The sequence below is a fragment of the Lobosporangium transversale genome (genome assembly GCF_002105155.1).
Source record: "Lobosporangium transversale strain NRRL 3116 chromosome Unknown BCR41scaffold_17, whole genome shotgun sequence".
NCBI lineage: Eukaryota > Fungi > Mortierellomycota > Mortierellomycetes > Mortierellales > Mortierellaceae > Lobosporangium > Lobosporangium transversale.
Genome location: NW_019028995.1, coordinates 717,372 through 737,520, shown reverse-complemented (window position 1 = coordinate 737,520; position 20,149 = coordinate 717,372). Strand labels below are relative to the sequence as shown.

The following is a 20,149-nucleotide window of genomic DNA, read 5'->3' as shown; positions in this document are numbered from 1 at the left end:
CCTACAATCACCATGAGTAGTACATCTAAATCTACAGCCATTTCCACCACATCCAGTTCCTCACATTCTTTAGCAACTCCACCTTATACTGATCCACATACACACGGTACATTATCGTCATTGGATGATCTCAGAGAGACCATGTCTGCATTTGATGATCTTGGGTTCAATCTCCCAGAACCATTTAGTCCTAATTCTCATGATCAACAATCACAACTTCCAAGCTCTCTCTTCCATCCTTCGTCGCCTTCATCGTCATCTTGCGCAGCCGACCTGATTTCGTGTGATTTCCCTTCTCAAGGTGATCACAAAGATGAAAACAACCTGGCGACTATGGAATTGTTTTCAGAACAAGGATTTGATTTTAACCTGGCTGCTACTGAGCTCTCTGGCCCTTCATCTACAGCATCCGCTGTTGATTCGTTACAAACAAACGGTGGATCAATGTTTGATGACTTCACGTTCCATGAAAGTTCGTTGGAATCAACATCAACATCAACATCAGTATCTGCATCAGATCTTAAAACTGGTCCTAGCGACATTAATACTCAGCCCTCGATTTCAGAATTTGTGGACATCAACTCCACAACCTCAGGTTCTCCATCTCCTACGCGCTCTTCCACACCGTCTTCATCCATCCCTCCTTCGCCTTCAACACCATCAACCCCCTCATATGAGGATGCCATCGTCCCAGTTGTCGCTTGCTTCAACTGCAAGCGATCCCATATCAAGTGTGACCATGGAAGACCATGCCAGAACTGTCTCAAGCATCCCTCCAAGGCTTCGACCTGTCGTGATGCAGTTCCAAAACCTCGAGGACGACCCAAGGGTGGTAGCAAGACCGCTGTGAGTGATGCAGCAATGATAGCAGCCAGGCTTCAACATCAAGGGTATCAACCCCTCTCTGGAAATTCCTTCCTTCCTCTTCATGGCCAACCAGAGCAGCCATACCGACCCCGAGCCATGTCATTCCCCCATATTTCTCCGGCTCAACAGGGAGGATATCCTGCTACGACGATGCTGCCTCAGCATGAGCATCAACAACGAGAGCTACTCTTGCAGCACCAAGAGCAATATCAACGCTCACAATTCCCTCAGTTATCGGGTCCATCTCTTGAATATCGTTCTCATCATCCTCATCAAGCAGGCCATTCACTTTCGCCCCCCCATTGGAGCCACAGTGCCCCTCCTACTCCAGGTGTCCCAGAGATGTCTGGTCCGTCCATGGGTGTTGTTGAGACTGGGCATCCAACCAGCGCTGGTCCGCAACTGATGTCTTCAGACGGATATAACAACGCCCTAGGGCTTGATGCATATGAATATGAGCAGCTTCAAAAGCATCGCCAGCAGCATCAACAGCATCAAGAGATGGAGAAACAACGCAATGGGGTTGCACAAGAGGTACCTATCCCACATGATGTCGCAATGGCTCACTCTCTGAGCGATCACTACAGCAACTCCAGAGCATCGATCCGGCATTTCCATACAGAGCACCATGAGCTACTGCAGATGCAGCGACGACAGCATCAATATCAGAGACCACGCCCACACCCAGGTCATAGTCTCACACTGATGATCCCAAGCATCACAAACGGTCGATTGGTGCCAGCAGGTACCACAGTCTCTAATCCTGCTACGCCTGCTTCTTCCTTTCCGGTCTCCCCAGGGTTCCCACAGTCACCAACAGCGATGCTTCAGCCTCCGCCGCTCTCACCAGCACAGTCGATTCAGTCTCCAACACAACCTTATCATTCCCTTCATCCTCATCATCATCCTCATCACCATCCCCATCAACAACAACAACATCATCACCATCCTCATCATCATGTACTTCATCCACTTCAGGCCCAGAAGCCTTCATATACCCATACGCCCATGTCTCCCATGTCTCCCATGTCTCATGGCCCTGTGATGCCCAACGATGCCACTGCCAATGTTGGTATCAGTCTGGCCCAACTTAAGGAACAAGAACTAAAGATCCAACAGGATTTGGAGATGCATGAAAAACAGAGTCTGCAAAAGCAACAAGAGCTCGTCCGTATCAAGATGCAGTTGCAACAACAACAACAACAGTTACATTTGCAGCATCACCAATACCAACAACAACAACACCATCATCATCACCACCACCATCATCATCAGCTGGTAATGCAACAGCAGCATGAGAAGCAAAATCGACTTCGGGGTCCTCGCCGGTCCTCGCTTCAACTTGGTGTGACTCCAGTAGGAGCTTTGACTCCCATGACACCTCCGACACCTTTGACAAGCATATCTGAACCATTGTCACCTATATGCGATGTAGATATGATGTGAATGGGAAGTGACTGATATACATATTGCACAAATATACATGTATAAAGAAAAAACAAAAAAAAAAAAAAAAAAAAAAAAAAAATAGATAGACTTTCATATTTTTTATTTCATTAATTACTGTCATAGACATTTTTTTTTTTTCTTTTTCTTTTTTGTTCTATACCACTTTTCATCCTTTCTTTTCTTTTCTTTTTTTTTTTTTTTTTTTTTTTTTTTCTTGCTGTTATTCTTTACTATTATTTTATTTTTATTTAAATTCATAATTTTCTTTTTTTTTGCTTTTATCATTTTGACACAGAGCTTAAATAAAAACGTTAATCTAATATATAAAAAATAAAAAATATATAGTCAATCAGATTGTATCACATCACTTGTAAAGAAAAGCGCTTACTGCTGTGTTGCCCAACATTTCAAATCGGAGCCGATATTTGTTACACACATTCAGGATGTGTGAAGAATGGACTAAATAATTAAATAAACAATTAGCAATATGGCAATGATATCGGTTTATTTGCAGTCTAAAAAGAAAGAAAAGAAGAAAAAGAAAGCATAGCTATTACGATGGACTATGTAGTATATCAAATATCGAACCAAATTCATCACATTTAATTCCATCCGAGGGCAAGTGCTTGCGCTCGCGCATCCCAGTCACTTGTGCGCATTTCTTGGCGATATCCCGTAGGAGCCTTTAACCATGCATTATCTCCAAATCCCTCCTGCGTCTCCTTTGATGGCGAAACAGGTTCTTTGAATGGCTTATTTGTCGAGCTAAATGAAGCAGGATAGTCATCTCTGCTATGCCTGTCATCGCGTGGAGCCCAATTATTGTTTGATGGCGTTGCGCCTTGTGTAGGCTGACTGTCATGATTGGTTCCATTCGAGTAACGATTGTTGATTGATGCCTTTTCAAAGGAAGGCACCAAATCATCAAGTGGATCCATATTACGACCTCCTGTTCCTGTTCTTTGGGAAGAATTATATTCATTGCCCGCATCTGAATTACGATTCCCTGGTCCTGCTCTCTGGAGAGGTGAATGATGACTATCCATACTCGAGAGACGGTCCCCTAATCCTGCTCTCTGAGGGGATTTGTATCCATTATCTGCATCTGAGTAACGATCCCCCAACCCTGCTCTCTGAGAAGATGAATATTGACTGTCCATACTCGAGAGACGATCCCCTAATCCTGCTCTCTGGGGAGATTTGTAACCATTATCCACATCTGAATAACGGTCCCCCAGCTCCGCTCTCTGGGAAGACGGGTATTGACTGTCCATATTCGAGAGACGATCTCCTAATCCTGCTCTTTGGGGAGATTTGTAACCATTATCCACATCTGAATAACGATCCCCCAGCTCCGCTCTCTGGGAAGATGGGTATTGGCTGTCCACATTCGAGAAGCGACCCCCTGATCCTGCCTTTTGGGAAGGGCCATATTCATTATCTGCTTCTGAGTAACGATCCCCTAATCCCATTTTCTGGGAAGATGAGTACTGATTATCTGTGCCTGAATAGCGATCTCCTAACCCTGCTTTCTGGTAAGATGGGGACTGGTTGTTTGATTCTGAATAGGAAGACTGATATCTATCATGTACGCCCGCGCCGTTATGAGTGTCATGGCCGTTATAACTCTGATGATTCTGTTGTTGTTCCAACTTTAATGTATCATACGTATCTGGGTCCACAAAGTCATTTTCCTCAGATCTATTGACAAAAGAAGGGGGGGGGAGGAAGAGGAAATGTTGTTGTTGTTTTATATATCTGTTAAGCGGACCAAAAAAAAAAAAAAAAAAAAAAAACACGACGTTAAACTTACGATTCTTCCGTAATATACGGCTGCAGGAACTCCGGGACCTCCTGCTCACATTCAATTAGCAGCTTCACCAGATGTGGCGCAATCACATAGTTTCTATCAGTATAGAAGGTCGTAGCAAGACCTGGGTTACCAGCACGAGCTGTGCGACCAATGCGATGCACATAGTCATCGATATCATCACAGAGGTCATAGTTGATAACATGTAGCACGTTTTTGATGTCTAGGCCACGTGCTGCAATGGACGTCGCAATGAGAATAGGGCTCCTGCCTGATTTAAACGCTTCTAAAGCTTGTTCTCGCTCCCGCTGACTTCGGTCACCATGAAGTGAAATACAAGGGAATTTTTGGTTGTAAAGAATGTCGTCCAGATAATCAGCCATGCGTTTCGATCCAACAAAGATCAATGTGCGTGATGGTGGCTGCGAGTATAAAAGATCGACAAGCGTCTGCTCTTTATCGAGCTCATCCACTTTAATGACCTTTTGCAAGATATTCGTTGTGGTGCCTCCAATCCTTCAAAAGAAAATAAGAAAAGATAAAACCTTAGTGCATTCGAAAATAATCAGGTACAGGAGTGACTTTAAACGGCCATGAATAATACCTTCCCATCCGAAGTCTGCAATAATCCTCTTTCATAAAGTCACGCGCCAAGACTTGGATTTGAGATGGGAAAGTGGCGCTGAACATCATCATGTGCAGAGTCTCATCTCGAGGGAGATCGGAGTTGCATAAGATTTCTCGAATAGTTGTTTCGAAGCCCATATCCAGAATTCTATCTGCCTCATCCAATATTAATTGCCTGACTTTATCAAGAGCCACCATACCTCGCTCCATAGCGTCTACAAGTCGACCAGGTGTGGCAATCAAGAGGTCGCATCCTTGTAATAGTTGTTCTCTTTGAATTCGCAAGTCCGCACCACCATAAATGACTACCGGACGAATACGGCTCATGTATGTGAACTATAAAAAAAAAAAAAAAAATCAAGACCAAAGACTAAAAGATATATAATAAAATGTGGCATTAAAAAAAAAAGTGGAGGTTTTGGGAGCCTAAATGAACAACTTACTCGTCTTGCTTCATCGAATATCTGTATGCCAAGCTCACGTGTTGGAAGAAGAATTAAAGCTTGAGGCGAAGCTTTGGTCCATCGTGCTCCAGGACGAGGGCGTGTTGGTGAACTTGAACGAGCAATCTTTGAAAGGATTTTTGACAACACCGGGAGTAAAAAAGCAGCAGTCTTTCCCGAACCTGTCTGAGAACAGGCCAGGAGATCGTAACCTGCCATTAACAATGGAATTGCATTTTTCTACATTATATGTTTGAATGTAAAAACCAGTTGAGCAAATTTTAGCTTTTTTTTTTTTTTTTTTTTTTTCATCTCACAAAAAAAAAGGAAAAGCCTCTTCTTTCAACTTGCCTGGATAGGCGTTGGAGCTACATATTTCATCCGCCGGATATTATCCATAATAGTTGGATGAAGCCCTGCTTCCTCAAACTAGAATAGCATTCGACAATACAAAGTAAAGTTTGATGGGTAAGCGACTAGTTTTTTTTTCTTTTTTCTTGGCGCAGTAGATTTCCAATTCATACACTAGAGATAGGAGTATGCCTATCTGGGCCACCCTTGCGGCGCACGCTAATCCTGCTGTATTTATCGAAATGAACCCCAGCTTGGACACGCCTATCATCGCCAAATAGCTCTGTTTCAAGTTCAAGGTCAATGGGTGCAGAGCCTTCAGTGAACTCCTCCTTCCATTCATAAACAGGCTTTTGGCATGCCCAAAGACCATTATAGTCCTCAATCTTAGGAGGATCCTCTGGTCGAAACATTATAATGAGTAAATTGTAAGACACGAAAATGAGTGGTGGGAATAGGTTTTGTTGAGTTTGTTTAATTAGCAAAAATAAAAAGAAAAAAATAGAAAGAAATAAAGAGGGCGCCTTTGTATGTTTGTTTGTGTGGGAAATACTAAGAGTCTGAATGTGCACAATGAGTGTTGCTGACAAGGCGCAACAATAAAAAAAATGGTCAGTTTCTCTCTCTTTTTTTTTTTAATTAGTGACTGTTAATTACAAGACCTTTTAAGTTAGAGTCCGCGAGTCAAATTCAGGTAGGTGACGGTGGAATCAGTCGTAATGAGACCAATTGTTATCCTAACAAATTTTGGGAAATATTCACGTTCAATTTTCATCTGTCAAGAATCAAGTTAATACCACACTCTATCATCAGAATGTGGATAACACTAAACGTACTTTGATTTCGCTGCATCTTTCAGTCGCAGGTCCTGTTCCTGTTGTAGAGCATCGAACAAAAACTCCATTTTGGCAACTGACCATTCCTCGGATGTATGCGCGGGTAAAATCATGTATTGGAGGCCCTGCAAAAAAAAAAAAAAAAAAAAAAAAAAGTTCAATCCTATTTTGCCCCAAGTTCAGAAGCTGCTTCCTCTAAGCCTCTTTTTTTTTCTTTCTTTTTTACATTATCAGGATGCGTTCCTTCAATTAAGCATCTTCCAAGCAAGGGCGCTTTAATAACATGCACGTTCTCGAAATCCTTGGCTAACAGTTGCATTCATAAAAAGTATCCCGATTCATATGATCGAAAAAAAAAAGTTAATTTCATTCGAGTTTGCTCAAGATAATACATGATTGTCAAACAAACTTTGGACAGATTTTTTTGTTTACCCTGAGTAAGATCTAGATAAATCTGGAGCAACTGTTCAGCGTGATCCGGAAACGATAAACATTCTTCTCTTATTTCATGAAACTGTTTTACAAGTGGAAGAAATGCAAACGTTCATATTAGTACAGTAGGAAGGCTCGAACTTTTAGTTTCCAAGTTCTATAGGAAAACTAACTACATGTCATCAACATGTCATGAGGGTAACTAAATTATTCTCCCCCGTACCTTTGGATGCAATGCAAGGCACTCCATGATTCTTTGCCAAAAAGATTTGAATCTTTTTAATTATTTTATATAAATTATATCACATGACCAACCAAGGATTGCTGGCTTTTGCTTTCATTTAGTTCATTGACATCCCTTTTTTTTTTTAACATTCAACCATCACATCAAATCATGACTCGCGCAACTGAGGCTGCTACCTTCTTTGGTATCACCGCGGCTATATACTTTGCCCTGTTATTCCAGTGGCTTCCCATTACCCTGCCCAAGACCGTTCAGGAATTCACTCTCCCTGTTGTACGACAAAAAAAAAAAAAGACAGCCCCCCCTGTCATCATTTCTCTTTTCAATGCAGGCTAGAATAATGAAACATACGACGCGCTCAAATTCATAAACCAATATTTCTTTAATCCCATGTATCGTATTAAATAGCTTCCTTGGTGGGCGCTGGTCACCTTCGGCGCTTACAGCCTTGGTAACATTGGATATCATGTCCTGACTTTCCGTGATTGTCCTGAAGCCTATGTTGAGCTACAAACGGTATGTTTCTTTAGAGGCAGCATGACACTTTTTAAATTTTCAATTTAAGATCCATCCCTAACGCCACCTTAATTTCCTATCAACACAGCAAATTTCGCAAGCTCAGAATGATTTGAGGAGCAAAGGCGTCACAATTTGAACTCCCATTTACCATGCAATGTCTTTTTTTCCTGTCATATAATAAAAAAAAAATAAAAATAAAAAAGTTTACATTCCAATTTTTTTTTTTGTCTGAACGGCAAGAATGTCTTTAGTGTAAATTATATCGCAAATATACAGAAAATAAAGTGAATGAAAGCAGATAAGATCCAGAATCATCTGGCAAGGATCCTTTTTTTCTTCATTTTTTTGTTGATGGATGTGTGCCGGAAAAAAAAAAAAAAAAAAACCAAATGTATCTTCTGATCCAGGCTGTGGCTGTAACTGCGGCTGTAGTTGTAGTTGGAGTTGTAGTTGCAGCTGCTACAGCCCAATTCCAATTGTGGTTTGTCTCTCTCATTTTTATCTTTATTCTGATTTTTTTTTTTTTTCTTTAGGCTGCCTTTTTCTCAACCTTCTTCTTGCTCTTGATCATAACCATGGAGAGGAAAGTCAAGACAACTGTCAATCCAAAGACTAAGAGCACACAGGGAATACGGATTGCATATTCGCGTGGAGGGAAATAATCATGAAGGAAGTAGGTCTCATCGACAAAAGGCTAAAATTGCAAAAAAAACAAAGTTAATTTAATCGATCGATCAATCATTAGATAAAGGATACAAAGGTATCAGATCGTTTCTCTAATATTTACCATGACAATCGCCCAAAGGGTATAATAGACAAAGACAACGGTACTGAAAGTCAAGAGGGACGCACCCACGATTTTATCCTGTCCACTAGCCTAGCGTGTAAAATAGATCGCGTTCCAATAAAAAAAAATAAAAAAATATTGTTACTGAATGAACTAAATGAATGCTGCCTGCTTTCCTGAGCTACGGGTGTGGTCAAGAGATGATTGTAATGTTCGTTTATCCCTCCTGAAGCATACCATGGCGACTGTTGGATGATGTAATATCGAATAAAGAAACGAAGTAGGAATGGATGAAAAAATAGAAATGGAGATGGTCCATTAATAAAGTAATGGAACTCTCATGAGACAGTCCCATAAATGAGTGTCAAAAAATTACTTCCATACTAAGAAAAAGCCACAGAAGACAGAGAGAGCCGCTGTCCAGTGTTCGGGTTTTTTTGTGCCGCTCTACGGATGGTCAAAGACATTCATCAATCAAACTTTTAAAAGCTTTAACACGTACACTTCACATACTTCACTATGGCCACCACTGCTGACAGCTGGGAGTACCCTACTCACCGTAAATTCGACAATGTCGTCCCTCTTACTGAAGTTGACCCTAATGACAAGGCCGGTAAGAATCTTTCTCATTCCTTACTACGCCCTGATCACAGATATTTCGGCATTTAGGATGTTTTTTTCAAACCACAAATTGGTTGACACGCAGTTCATTCAGTAATATCGTCCCTATCAACATTCGGAACACTTTATGTTACTGCATTGTACATAATAATAACCAACTAGGAATTGGGATGAAAATTTATAGAATGGAATCAGGACCATCAGTCAGCATTAGCGTTGGTCCGAAATATCAACACTATGGACCACAAATTACCGGCTTTAAGCTCGGAATAGGTTTAGACCAAGATTAAGGCTGCAATTCATCATATGGAACACAATATCACATCTTTTTCTATCTTGGGATATTTAATAATCACTCACAACAATATTATGAACAATTATTTCATAGCTGTTCTCCGCTCGCGCGCTCTTGCTGTCCGCGAATCCTGGATCAATGCCATGGAGGGCCGTATCATTCAAAAGGAATTGAAGAAGTGTCATCGTGCTGAGGGCGTTAACCACTACCAAAACTGCCGTCACCTCGTTGAACTGTACATGAATGCTCTCAAGGAGAAACGTGTCGAGGGATGGAGAAAGGTTGAGAAGCACCATGAGGAGTCTGCATAAAAAAAAAAAAAAAAAAAAAAAAAAGGGAAGAATAAACAAAAAGAAAGATAGAAAGATGATATTCTACGGAAACAACTAAATAGAAGACCAACCTTGTGTCGAATGAAGAAACTCCTTCCAAAGTATTTTCTCGATTTTTTTTTTTCTTTCTTTTTTATTCATCAATTTATCACTTCCTGTTATTCAAAAGAACTGGTCGATTTCAAAAGATGCGGACAAAATTATTTGATTAAACGAGCAGTAGAAGCTAGTGGCAATAATGCACTACATAACCACGCCATAAACTTACAACATGGGACTACAGAAGGACCCATATCGTTTCTAAGGAAGACAGACATAGATACTTGGTAATATCCATTTACCTAGAAACAAAAAAACACCGCATGCATGTAGTGTATGGGCCCATATTTTATTCTCACACTCTTCTATTTACCTATTTGTCTATCCAAAGCCTTTGTACTTAGTACTAGAATTCTGCACTTGTATGGATGATGGGGCAGAGCGATAAAGGATCAAAAAGTAATGAACACTTGGCTGCTATAAGCCATTTTACCCCTGTTATGCTGATGTTTATTTGGTAGTCTGTGTGGCCTTGTGGCTTTGATGACCAGGGTGGAAGTGGCATCCAGCATGTTCTGGATAGTCGCATCGCTTAATGTTATCGTTCCAATGAAGGTTATTAGGGCACAATTTCAGGTATGGAATGCCTCAAAAGCACTTACAATAGGTACGACAGTCCCTTGGGTTTCTGAAGAATCCACTCGATGCGGGACATAGAAAGTGGTGAGTGAATTCGCCTTTTGGTTCTAGATGAGCGTCAGTCCCTGCCGCTACAGTGGCGAGAGGTCGGGTTGCTTCTGTAGCCAGGACAGCTGTAGCAATAGCAGCCATTGGGATGGCATACTTGAGGAGAGTCCAGTTGCAAGCCTTGATGTTGGTAGAGCAGAGCTTTATGACTTTCATTGTTTTCAAGTACTAGGGCAGTTTAGAAATCCGATGGAGGTGAACTTGGATGATAACAATAAAAAAAGAAAAAGAAGCCCATGGGGGTACATATTTATACCCGAATAAGCCAAGGATCACTCTCAATCTCTTCCTACTGGCTTTCTCATCCCTTTTCTCATCCCTCGATATATTATTATACCCTTCAAGTAGGGTTGGGAACCGACTCAAACCTTTAGAGCCTTCTAACCATGAATTTAATGCATCATGATTCTGTAGCCCTTCAAAATCCCTTCAGCTCTCTTCCTTAAAAACTATTAGTTTAAATGGTCGGCTCTTTCCTCGTGATATAAACATGGATAAAACTTTGACTGCAACAGCAAACGATAACAGAATGCCACACAAATACTTGGATAGTAAATATATGAAAATGATTAAAGCCTCGGTTATTTTACTACTGCCAAAAAATAGAATAAAATTTAGAAATAAAGACAAAGTAAACTACATGAAAGAAGAAGATTATTTGGCAACCACAGCATTGGATGGAGGACCAACAGATAGGTAGGTTTAAAACCCGCTGTAGTGGACGTGAAGTTGAAGAGGCGATAGAATAACCGAAAACCAAAAGGCATTGTGTCTATATAAACTGTGACCAAAGGGTAGATTACCTTTGCCTTCGCGCAGGTCGTTCGCTTTCGCCAAGGTCATCAAGGTTCCTGCTACGTTGACAAAACCGAAATATTGAATATGGAGCTCTTCCTTTATTGCTTGGACATGTACTTTGGTTGTATCCTGGGTGATCGCAAATGCAACATGCCTTCGTTTTAGAGACGCTACAGTGACATGCATCTAGTCGCAGATTTTTTTTAGAAAAAAAAAAGGCTGAGAGGGGCGCCAGTTAACATCCCAATAAAGGATCAAAAACAAAAAATAGCGCTGCTATCCTCTTCATCTGTCATTTCTCTTTGGCAGGACAGAGTGATTTAGAACGCGGATCCAGGACTCGGCTCCGGTCCGGTCCCGTTCATATCGCCAGTTCTGTATCAACCCCAGCAAAGTTGATGTTCAGAGATGTAAACAAACGTGGGTTGGTCGAGACACGAGAGAGAGTACGCTTGATTTTATGATAAATCTGACTTAAAATCAAGCGTGGAGTGTATATAAACACATACAAACATGTATATAGACTTTTCCACTGGAAAGAGTTTATAGTAATTGTTAATAGGCGAATCTCTTGTCTCATGACACGGTTTGTACCTGGGATCCCATCAGTATCCAATTCTGCGCTTGTGAATATGCAACGGGTCCATAACAAATGTAAACAAACAATTTGTTTTTTTTCCCATCAATTGCATCAATTGCATCCACCCATGAATATGAAAAGGCCGTTTTGACCATTGTACAACTAGTAGAATATCACTCCCTAATGGATCACAATGTATGACAAAGCTATTGGCATTTCCCACAGTTTTTCACTTTGAAGGTTAAATTTTTTTTTTTCTTTGTTTACACGCGTAACTGCTGGCCACAACTGCAACCATTCTGAATAAAAAAAAAAAAAAAAAAAAAAAAAGAAGTTGTTCTTTTATAAAGCAAACAAGGTCATATATCTAACGAATATAATGAAGAACTGAAAAAAGTCCTGGAAGAAGAAAAAAAAAAAAATCGATGGCGGTGATGGTAGCAGAGAGAGAGAACATGGGGATCATCAACACAAACCAGTAGTGCCATGTACATGTTTGTCTGTTTGTGCACGGGCATTTTAACTTTGTGTTTAATTCAGCAGAAGTTCATGTCAAGGCCCTGAGTGGTCACCTGCGTCTGAACAAATCGTCTCTACGTCTCTAGTGGCGAATGGCGCATTGTTTCTATTCTTGTAACCCAAATGCCATGTGCATGTGTTTACTTGAAAAAGGGTGGTTTGTCTTTTTATTTTTTTATTTTATGCGTACTGTGTATTTTTACTTTTGTGAGCAATTGAAAGGGGTCCTTCTCCCTTCCCGATGCACCATCAGCATCTTTCTGTTCTCTGCTCTTCTTCTTTTTGTTCTCTTTTTTTTTCCTTCATTCTCCATCGGATCATCCTCTTTCCTTCATTCTCATTCCTATACCTTTTACCCTCTCCACTCTCCTTTTTTTTTTTTTTTTTTTTTTTTTTTTCTTACAATAAAAACTTTTCATTCATTGCTTATTTGACTAGTCATCTTATTCTTGAACTCTCCAAAAGAAGAATTTTTTTTTTTTTTTTTAAAAATAGTTTTGATCTTCAAACTCCCCTCCTTCTCTTCCCTCCTTCCTTTCCCTTCCTTCCCCCTTCTCTCTACTTACTAGATGGTGAACCATGCCATGGCTCATGAAGATGATGAGCCGTTGTTACCACTGATGGACCACGACAACACCAGTATTGGTCGCACCAAGGTTTCTTCAGCACAGCACGATTCACAACATCAGGAGGATGATATTGTAAAGTTTTCAAAGTTATCTGGATCAACTGTAAATGATTCTATCATGTCAACATCTTCAGGACCTGAGGATGAACGCTTGGAACACCACCACCATCATCATAGCCACCTTCGCAGCCATACTTCACACTCACATGTACATAAGGATATAGGAAAATCATCAATGTCAACAGAGGATCATCACCATCATCATCACCACCAAGATGATGCTGCTTTTTTTCACGATACGGATGAAGAGGATGAACCTTCATTATTACAATTGCAAAAGAAAACAGAAAGGGACCAAAGACGTCTTAAAATTGCAGTTGCCCTGTGCGGTACTTTTTTCATCATTGAGCTCTTGGGTGCATTGTGGTCAGATTCATTAGCTCTTCTTAGTGATTCTTTCCATCTCTTATCTGGTAAGAAAAAAAAAGAAAAAAAAAATCCAGCAATTTTTTTTAAGGTGGACAATGCATACTAATAAACTTCTTTCTATTTTATCTTCTTTTTAATCACCTATCATCATAATAGACATTGTATCATTTGCGATCTCATTGGCAGCCATCTATCTCTCTCACCGTCCCTCAACTGCTGTACATACATTTGGATATCATCGAGCAGAAGTATTAGGTGCACTTTTCTCCATCTTCTTGATCTGGGGCTTGACATTAGCGCTGGTTGTTGAAGCATACGATCGAATCAGGAACCCAATTAATATTAATGGCAAGACCATGGCTATTATTGCAGGCTTAGGCGTCTTTGTGAACATCATGTAAACCACCATTCCCTCATTTGTCCTTCCTTACAACATGGATGAATGATAGAAAGGAAAAAAAATACTGATTAATATTGTTTTTTTTTTTTTTTTTTTTTTTTTTGCGCTTATAGTTTGATGTTCGTATTAGGCGGACATCACCATCACCATGGAGACGATCATGAGCATGGACACTCGCATGGATTTGGACATAGCCATACACATCAAGGGCATGTACCTCTTCAAGCTGTAGGAGAGCACGATCATGATTTGGATCCCCTCACTCACAAATCACACTCACATCATGAGCATGATCATGATCACAGCCATAGCCATAGCCACGACCACGGCCACTCCAATCATCATCACCACGTCAATCTAAATATCACTGCAGCAACACTCCATGTCTTGGGTGATCTTTTATCATCCATTGGCGTCCTTATCTCATCGCTTTTCATCACCTTCTTTCCAGATTGGACCTATCTGGATCCGATCTGTACATTTGTCTTCTCAATCCTCGTGATCGGAACCACTTTGGGTGTCTTTAAGCGATCAGTCTCTATTTTGATGGAGAGTGTACCCCGAGGCATGGATTCTGAAGAGATCAAAGAGGCCATCTGTGATGTTCCTGGAGTTTTGGAAGTCAAGACGTTATATGTATGGTCCTTGACTATTGGACAGGCTGCTCTTGCTGGTGAAATTTATTTACAACCAGAGATCAAGGACCTACGAAAAGCTGCTGCTATTGTCACTACTGTACGGAGGATGATCAAGAAACGATATGGGATTAAGAAATGTACTATCCAAGTAGCATTGTACACACAGAGGGCCTCATCATCATCGCTTGCGAAACACGGTACTGTCACTGCCACTGCTACTGGCATTCATAATGGTGACAATAGTAGTGGCAGTGCTCATTCAACGACTAATTTGCCGGCAAAGCATGACCATGATATTATTTTTTCAATCGAAGATGAGGATGAGGATAATAACAATAACAACAACCCCTTTACTCATCCTGGTGATTCAGAAAACAAGCATCTTTATACGCACTCACATGTCTTTTCACACGAAACTACACGTGCAGGGACACCTCTAAGTCAATATCGCAACAATCGTCACAAGCTCGACAATGGCGATGATGAGAGTGAAACAGAAATGGAACAGGAAACACCCCTACGTACAGAGTCTACTCGATGGTCTTGAGTTTCAGTCTTTTTAAATATTACTTTTTTTTTTTTCTTTTTTTCTTTATCATTGATCATCATAATAAATACTATTACGAAATAGAATAACAAGGGCAGGGTTTATAAATACAGATTTGTTGTTTTGCACTTGGATAACGTAGAATCAAAATAATAATAATAACGGACGAAAAGAAATAAGGCATATGTGAATAGAAAGCATTAGGTGACAAGAGAAGAAGAAGAAGGGAAAAAAAAAAAAAAAAAAAAAAAAAGTCAAGGTATATGAAATTAAGTAAAAGAGGAAAAAAAAAAAAAGAAAAAAGAATGAGAATAAGAATAGTGGTTGGAAGGTAAACAGATTACTTGAATAGACTCGTAAGCTTTTGAATCAGATTACGGTGCTCCTTGCCTCCACCATGATTGCCATTCGCGCCTCCTGACCCGTGTCCAGGGCCATTATGGAACGGGCCATAGAAACTCTGGCTGTGAAGTTGGTTGTATCCATAGCTGCCTGTACCATACAGGGTTCCTTCTTTCAACGTTACTTCAGGTCGAGATAACACCTGTAGACAGTCATTGTGGCCCAGGTCCTTCGCTAATGTCAATGCTTGAAGTAATACCTTGGGTGTAATCACATAGATTGGGTTTGAGCCTCCCACCATATTAGGATTAGCACTGGCATTGGTGAACGAGCCCACATGACCACTGCCACCTGGGAGTGTTGCCAACTTTGGAGACCCTACACTGTCTGCTGCATTGGCACGTTGGCTCATGTATCCAACCAAGGCTGCTGACCCCGGGGAAGATTGAGCTGAGGACGGTGAAGGGATTGATGGTGGTGTTCCAGGACCACCTACGCCATTTCCTGCAAACGGCATAGGCACAGATGCTCCATGTGGTATATTAGGGATATTGATGTTGGTACTACTGCCATTGTTGGTAGTAAAAGACGATGCAGATGAATGATGCAGAAATGAGTGTTGAGGCCCGAAAAAAGACTGCGAAGACTGTGTTGAAGATGGAGAAGGCGACGGTGAAGATGATGTTGCTGCTGCTGTTGCTGCAAAGCTAGTTGGGGCATAATAGAATTTGAGTAGTAGTCTAACCAAATGGACTTTATCATCATTCACTGCTTCCCATAAAGGATCGTTGAAATAGCTAGTCGTAGTGGCTAGAGCTGTGAGCGCGTTGTTATTGGTGTTGCCATTCGTAATGGCTCCAACTCCATCCATCTGTCCTAATCCTATGCTCTGTCGCCGATCTCTGCCCCAAATCAAGTGGGGATTTGCTCCATAAGCCATCAAAATTTCAACCTCTGCCCAAAGTTCGCGTTCGACTGCGATCGATAGCGGTATAACTCTTTTGTCATTTGCGACACAATTGACATCTGCCTTATTCTCACACAAGAGATGAACAACTTCTTCTGCTAATGTATCACCTTTGGTCATGAACAGCAACACAACGTGCAAAACCGATAGGCCGCGTTCATCGTGCACATTCGGATCTGCTCCCTGAATAAGCAGCTGCTGCGCTGCCTTCCATGAGCGGAAGCGCACCGCCGTATAAAGTGGACTGATAGGAGATCCATGTTCTAGACGAATATCTGGTGCATTCAGTAGAAAAACAAGACTGGCTTGTGAGTGTGCAATGATCGCCAGGTGCAACAACGAGTTTCCGTTTGCATCCACAATATTAGGATCGCCCTTCTGAGCTAAATATAACTGAAGAATTGCATCCTGGGCTGGCCTATCCTGAAGAGCCCGTATGACTTGTTCTTCCGTCACTGTAGGTGACGTTGCTCCATTATTGTTGTTGCTATTACTGCTATTGTTGTTGTTTCCATTCCGCTTTCCATCATTTAAGCTCTGAATACTAGTACGATTAGGGTGGGGATTAGTGCGTGAAGATTCTGTTCCTGAGAGTGGTGATCTCGCTGAAATGATGGGGGGCGATGCTCGATGGCTTTGTCCAGGAGCAAAAGGCGAAGATGTGGGTGACCCTGGTAGTTTGATGGTGGAAGTTGAACTATTTATACTGCTGCCATTGGTATGGTACTGTAAAAGATGACCACTTGAGTTTTGGTGACTATACAAAGCGTTATAAGGGCCCGTGCTGCCGTTACTTTCTTCTCGTTGTCGAGAAAGTTTAATGAGACCAATGTCTTGTGCCGTTGGAACAAGAGGGGAGCTTCCATGCCTCTGTTTTGACGGAGAAGAAACTGAAGCAGCAACAGCTCCTGCTAATGTTGCCCCTCCTGATGCTGCGGCCAAAGACTCCAAGACAATGGCAGTGACAGGCTTAGCAACGGAAGCTGGGAACGCACCCACTGCAATGACAACTCCTGCATGATCGATCTGCTCCCCGAGGACCCAGCCGTCATCAAAGACATGAATGAGTCGCACTTGATTTCCTGGTCGAAGCGTCAATTCATCCTGAGCTGTGGCATTGAAAGGATGGACGATGCTTAATCGGCCACCTGGTTCTGTTCCTGGTATTGTTCCTGAACGAGCAGCCACTCTGGTAGCAGGGACATAACATTGACTTTCTAAAGAGCAATACTGTAAAGGAAAGAAACCATGCCGTGCGCTTGTCCGTTTATCAGGCCTCATGACTGAGCCTAAACACCATAGATCATCGAATTCACGGCTAACTAACAGAATATCACCCTTTTTGAACGAAAGTTCATCATGCTCTCGTGCAATGTAGTCCCACCAGGCATAGTACTGAGCTACATATTGAAAAGAGGATGGCCTTCCATTGATCTTTGGACTTGAACTAGTGTTGTTCATTTTGGCATGCAGCTGTAAAGGAGGTGGGAGTGGAGTTGACGGCGAATAAGTAGCATTTTGACGGGACGTTGGATCTATGTTCTTTTGGCTAGCGTTGTAAGAGTCTGCAAGGTTGGTATAGGATGAGTTGGGAGAATAACTGGTGGTTGAAGCGGAGGTGACTGGGGCTAAAGCCAGGTTTGATGATGACGATGCTGGACTTTGAGTTGTTGGGAGAGCAGAAGTAGACAAGTTTTTATGTCGAAAGAGTCCAAAAGGCGTTGTTTCCTGACTGAGTGGTGACCGTGCGGATGGCTGATGAACGTTGTAAAACGGAACAGGCGTCGTACTGGATGCTGGTGAATTGCCCACAGTCCCAATATTAGCATTGTTTGCAGAGCTGCTACCTGTGCCACTTGAAGTTGATACTGGTAACCGAGGCCGCTGTGGTTGCATCTGTGGACTGGGTATCATGCTTAGCTTTTTTGTTTATGACTCAGTGTGGCCGAGTGATTAAAAGGTGCGTGAAAAGAGAGAAGAAGAAATAAAAAAATAAAAAAAAGGAGTAGAAGGGTGCTTTGATCTGCTTGACCTTTTCAGTCGTAGGTCAAATAGTGCGTTGGTGAAGGTGGTTATCCACGTCGAGCAACGAGGCTCATGGCTGGAGAGACAATATGGCCTAATTGCTTATGTCTCCCCTATTTTGCAATGATGATCCTGTATGCACTTGGGGATGTCCTTGAACTTTTTGTCACACTCTCAACTGCTTCTGTTGATTCCTGGTCCGATGCTCTATGCCACTGTTAGCCTATGTCTTTGTGTTGTTGATGTGATAAGCGTCAGCAATATTTAGTCCTTGCGCGGAAGATCAAGTCTAGTAGAAGGACTAGCGGAAATGGGGATGAAAGGCTAGAAGGAATGATAAACGGTCCAAAACAACAATAATATTAATAATTGCAGTTTTGTGAGTGTGAGATGCAGATATTGTGTTTACATAACCCGTATGACATGGTTGTCTAACCATTTCTCGACAAATGGTGTCTCTCCCTCGCACAAGCACACACACTCACGATAGACATGTCAGCCAATGGCTCAATCACCCTCCTTTTTTTTATATGTCCGCGTCGTCATAGCAACCACTAATTGGCAGTTGTCAGTTGACAAAGTTCGGTCTTCACTGAGAGCAAACAAGAAAGGGGGGATAGAGAGAAATACCATGGCAGAAAAGGAGAGGGTTACAAGAAAAGGGGATTATAATAGCAATTACATAAAAAAAAATTAAAAATGAGGAGAGAAGGAAAGGAAGAGAAGGGACATGCGATGAAAAAGGCTTCATTGCCATCGAAAGAATAAAGAGTGTATGTGTGTGCATTGTGTGATTATAATTTTTTCTGTTCCATTGCTTTTAAATTGTTTTTTATTATTATTACCAGCTGTGATTTATTTTCTTTTTTAAGCGTTGAGGCAGAAGAGCAAAGAATGAGAGGCAGAAATAGAGCGATGGAGGCTGAGGCTAATGAAGACAAAGAATGAATAAATAAGAATAGGTAGTGAGGAAAGAGAAGGAATGAGCAATGTAGAGTAATGTGATTGGCAAGGATCGTTAAGAAAACGCTGTGAGAGAAAGTGTGTGTATGAGTGAGTGAGAATGAGTGAGAATGAGAATGAAAATGAGAATGAGAATGAGAGAGAAAGAGAATGACAGTAGAGAGAGAGCAAGAGAAAGAAATGAGGAAGGAGCATGCAAAGAGATGAGGGGGTAAGGAAGGGGAAAGGAGAAAAAAAAGGAACAAGAACAAGGAGCAAGAGCAAAAAAAAAAAAAAAAAAAAAAAAAAAGAGCCAGAGTTGAGCTGGTTTTGAGGGTTGTTGTGTTCGATAGGATAGAAACAAACAAAATGTAATTACTACAGCGGAATGGCCATGGCCCACAGTCCTCTTTTTACCTTTACATCTTTGTTGGATGTGGTCAAGAGCCAACATGTCAGCTCTTGCTTACTTGCTTTTCATTCCTGTCTCCCTGGATTTGGAAGAGGAGTGTGCCTTTTTCCGATTTCTCTGTATCCACAACCATAACCAAAACCGTTGAAAATGAAAAATGGCCTGATCTCATGATACCATGTTTACAAACATGTGCAAAAGTCCAACATCTGGGATTGCCACTCAACCAAGGTCGACTTTCGATCAAACCAAAACATAAAATGACATCAAAATGTTTCCTCATATCTATTCTCGTCCTCTTTGATCACCCATCCAGGAAACAGCAAAGCGTTTGACACTAGTACGTACCAATTACTACGAGATTATGTACCAATTTCGAATACTAATAGAATCTTAATGTACATCGTTTTCTATGTTTGCCACTTCCGGACATGACACACAATAGGTAATAAGCCGGATGAGCATTTTATTCGTGGCCAAGATACGTCCACAGGGCGCGTCTTCCTGAATGATTTAAAAAAAG

The 20,149-nt window shown here is 41.4% G+C and overlaps 9 protein-coding genes across 9 annotated transcripts; 4 read left to right on the top strand and 5 right to left on the bottom strand.

Annotated features, from left to right (window-relative positions):
• On the top strand, nt 1-2,690 carry BCR41DRAFT_386373 (hypothetical protein; the record flags this gene model as incomplete). Its single annotated transcript, XM_022027784.1, has 2 exons — nt 1-2,038; nt 2,662-2,690. The coding sequence occupies exons 1-2, from the start codon at nt 13-15 to the stop codon at nt 2,688-2,690; spliced, it is 2,055 nt and encodes a 684-aa protein (XP_021881766.1). The 5' UTR covers nt 1-12.
• A 114-nt stretch (nt 2,691-2,804) lies between these two features.
• BCR41DRAFT_353247 (P-loop containing nucleoside triphosphate hydrolase protein) lies at nt 2,805-6,263 on the bottom strand. The gene is made up of 6 exons (XM_022024106.1): nt 5,721-6,263; nt 5,548-5,625; nt 5,197-5,436; nt 4,731-5,089; nt 4,130-4,642; nt 2,805-4,017 (listed from the first exon to the last, which is right to left on the bottom strand). Exons 1-6 carry the CDS (start codon nt 5,958-5,960, stop codon nt 2,919-2,921), a joined length of 2,529 nt encoding a protein of 842 aa, XP_021881765.1. The 5' UTR covers nt 5,961-6,263; the 3' UTR covers nt 2,805-2,918.
• BCR41DRAFT_396097 (hypothetical protein) lies at nt 6,218-7,065 on the bottom strand (the record flags this gene model as incomplete). The annotated part of the gene is made up of 5 exons (XM_022028780.1): nt 6,218-6,284; nt 6,384-6,508; nt 6,610-6,689; nt 6,816-6,897; nt 7,039-7,065. The coding sequence occupies 5 exons, from the start codon at nt 7,063-7,065 to the stop codon at nt 6,218-6,220; spliced, it is 381 nt and encodes a 126-aa protein (XP_021881764.1).
• Nucleotides 7,066-7,209: 144 nt separating this feature from the next.
• On the top strand, nt 7,210-7,714 carry BCR41DRAFT_396096 (dolichol-phosphate mannosyltransferase subunit 3; the record flags this gene model as incomplete). Its single annotated transcript, XM_022028779.1, has 3 exons — nt 7,210-7,332; nt 7,468-7,575; nt 7,664-7,714. The coding sequence occupies 3 exons, from the start codon at nt 7,210-7,212 to the stop codon at nt 7,712-7,714; spliced, it is 282 nt and encodes a 93-aa protein (XP_021881763.1).
• Nucleotides 7,715-8,080: 366 nt separating this feature from the next.
• On the bottom strand, nt 8,081-8,692 carry BCR41DRAFT_353241 (dolichol phosphate-mannose biosynthesis regulatory). The gene is made up of 3 exons (XM_022024105.1): nt 8,603-8,692; nt 8,366-8,455; nt 8,081-8,272 (listed from the first exon to the last, which is right to left on the bottom strand). Exons 1-3 carry the CDS (start codon nt 8,603-8,605, stop codon nt 8,108-8,110), a joined length of 258 nt encoding a protein of 85 aa, XP_021881762.1. The 5' UTR covers nt 8,606-8,692; the 3' UTR covers nt 8,081-8,107.
• A 663-nt stretch (nt 8,693-9,355) lies between these two features.
• On the top strand, nt 9,356-9,592 carry BCR41DRAFT_305145 (hypothetical protein; the record flags this gene model as incomplete). The annotated part of the gene is made up of 1 exon (XM_022020779.1): nt 9,356-9,592. One exon carries the CDS (start codon nt 9,356-9,358, stop codon nt 9,590-9,592), a length of 237 nt encoding a protein of 78 aa, XP_021881761.1.
• Nucleotides 9,593-9,913: 321 nt separating this feature from the next.
• Nucleotides 9,914-10,555, bottom strand: BCR41DRAFT_396093 (hypothetical protein; the record flags this gene model as incomplete). The annotated part of the gene is made up of 2 exons (XM_022028778.1): nt 9,914-9,954; nt 10,315-10,555. 2 exons carry the CDS (start codon nt 10,553-10,555, stop codon nt 9,914-9,916), a joined length of 282 nt encoding a protein of 93 aa, XP_021881760.1.
• Nucleotides 10,556-12,880: 2,325 nt separating this feature from the next.
• BCR41DRAFT_370580 (cation efflux family-domain-containing protein) lies at nt 12,881-14,938 on the top strand (the record flags this gene model as incomplete). The annotated part of the gene is made up of 3 exons (XM_022026545.1): nt 12,881-13,397; nt 13,510-13,750; nt 13,867-14,938. 3 exons carry the CDS (start codon nt 12,881-12,883, stop codon nt 14,936-14,938), a joined length of 1,830 nt encoding a protein of 609 aa, XP_021881759.1.
• A 255-nt stretch (nt 14,939-15,193) lies between these two features.
• On the bottom strand, nt 15,194-18,411 carry BCR41DRAFT_57032 (hypothetical protein). The gene has a single exon (XM_022030915.1). The coding sequence runs from the start codon at nt 18,159-18,161 to the stop codon at nt 15,279-15,281; it is 2,883 nt and encodes a 960-aa protein (XP_021881758.1). The 5' UTR covers nt 18,162-18,411; the 3' UTR covers nt 15,194-15,278.
• Nucleotides 18,412-20,149: the final 1,738 nt, after the last annotated feature.

Excerpts from the sequence above, each read along its gene's own strand:
- BCR41DRAFT_353247 (XM_022024106.1), bottom strand. The coding sequence starts at position 5,960 with ATGTTTCGACCAGAGGATCCTCCTAAGATTGAGGACTATAATGGTCTT. Across the intron at positions 5,626-5,720 it reads GGCATACTCCTATCTCTAGT|TTTGAGGAAGCAGGGCTTCA; the intron begins GTATGAATTGGA and ends ATGCTATTCTAG. Across the intron at positions 5,437-5,547 it reads TAGCTCCAACGCCTATCCAG|AAAAATGCAATTCCATTGTT; the intron begins GCAAGTTGAAAG and ends CATATAATGTAG.
- BCR41DRAFT_57032 (XM_022030915.1), bottom strand. The coding sequence starts at position 18,161 with ATGATACCCAGTCCACAGATGCAACCACAGCGGCCTCGGTTACCAGTA.
- BCR41DRAFT_353241 (XM_022024105.1), bottom strand. Across the intron at positions 8,273-8,365 it reads CCCTTTGGGCGATTGTCATG|CCTTTTGTCGATGAGACCTA; the intron begins GTAAATATTAGA and ends TTGCAATTTTAG.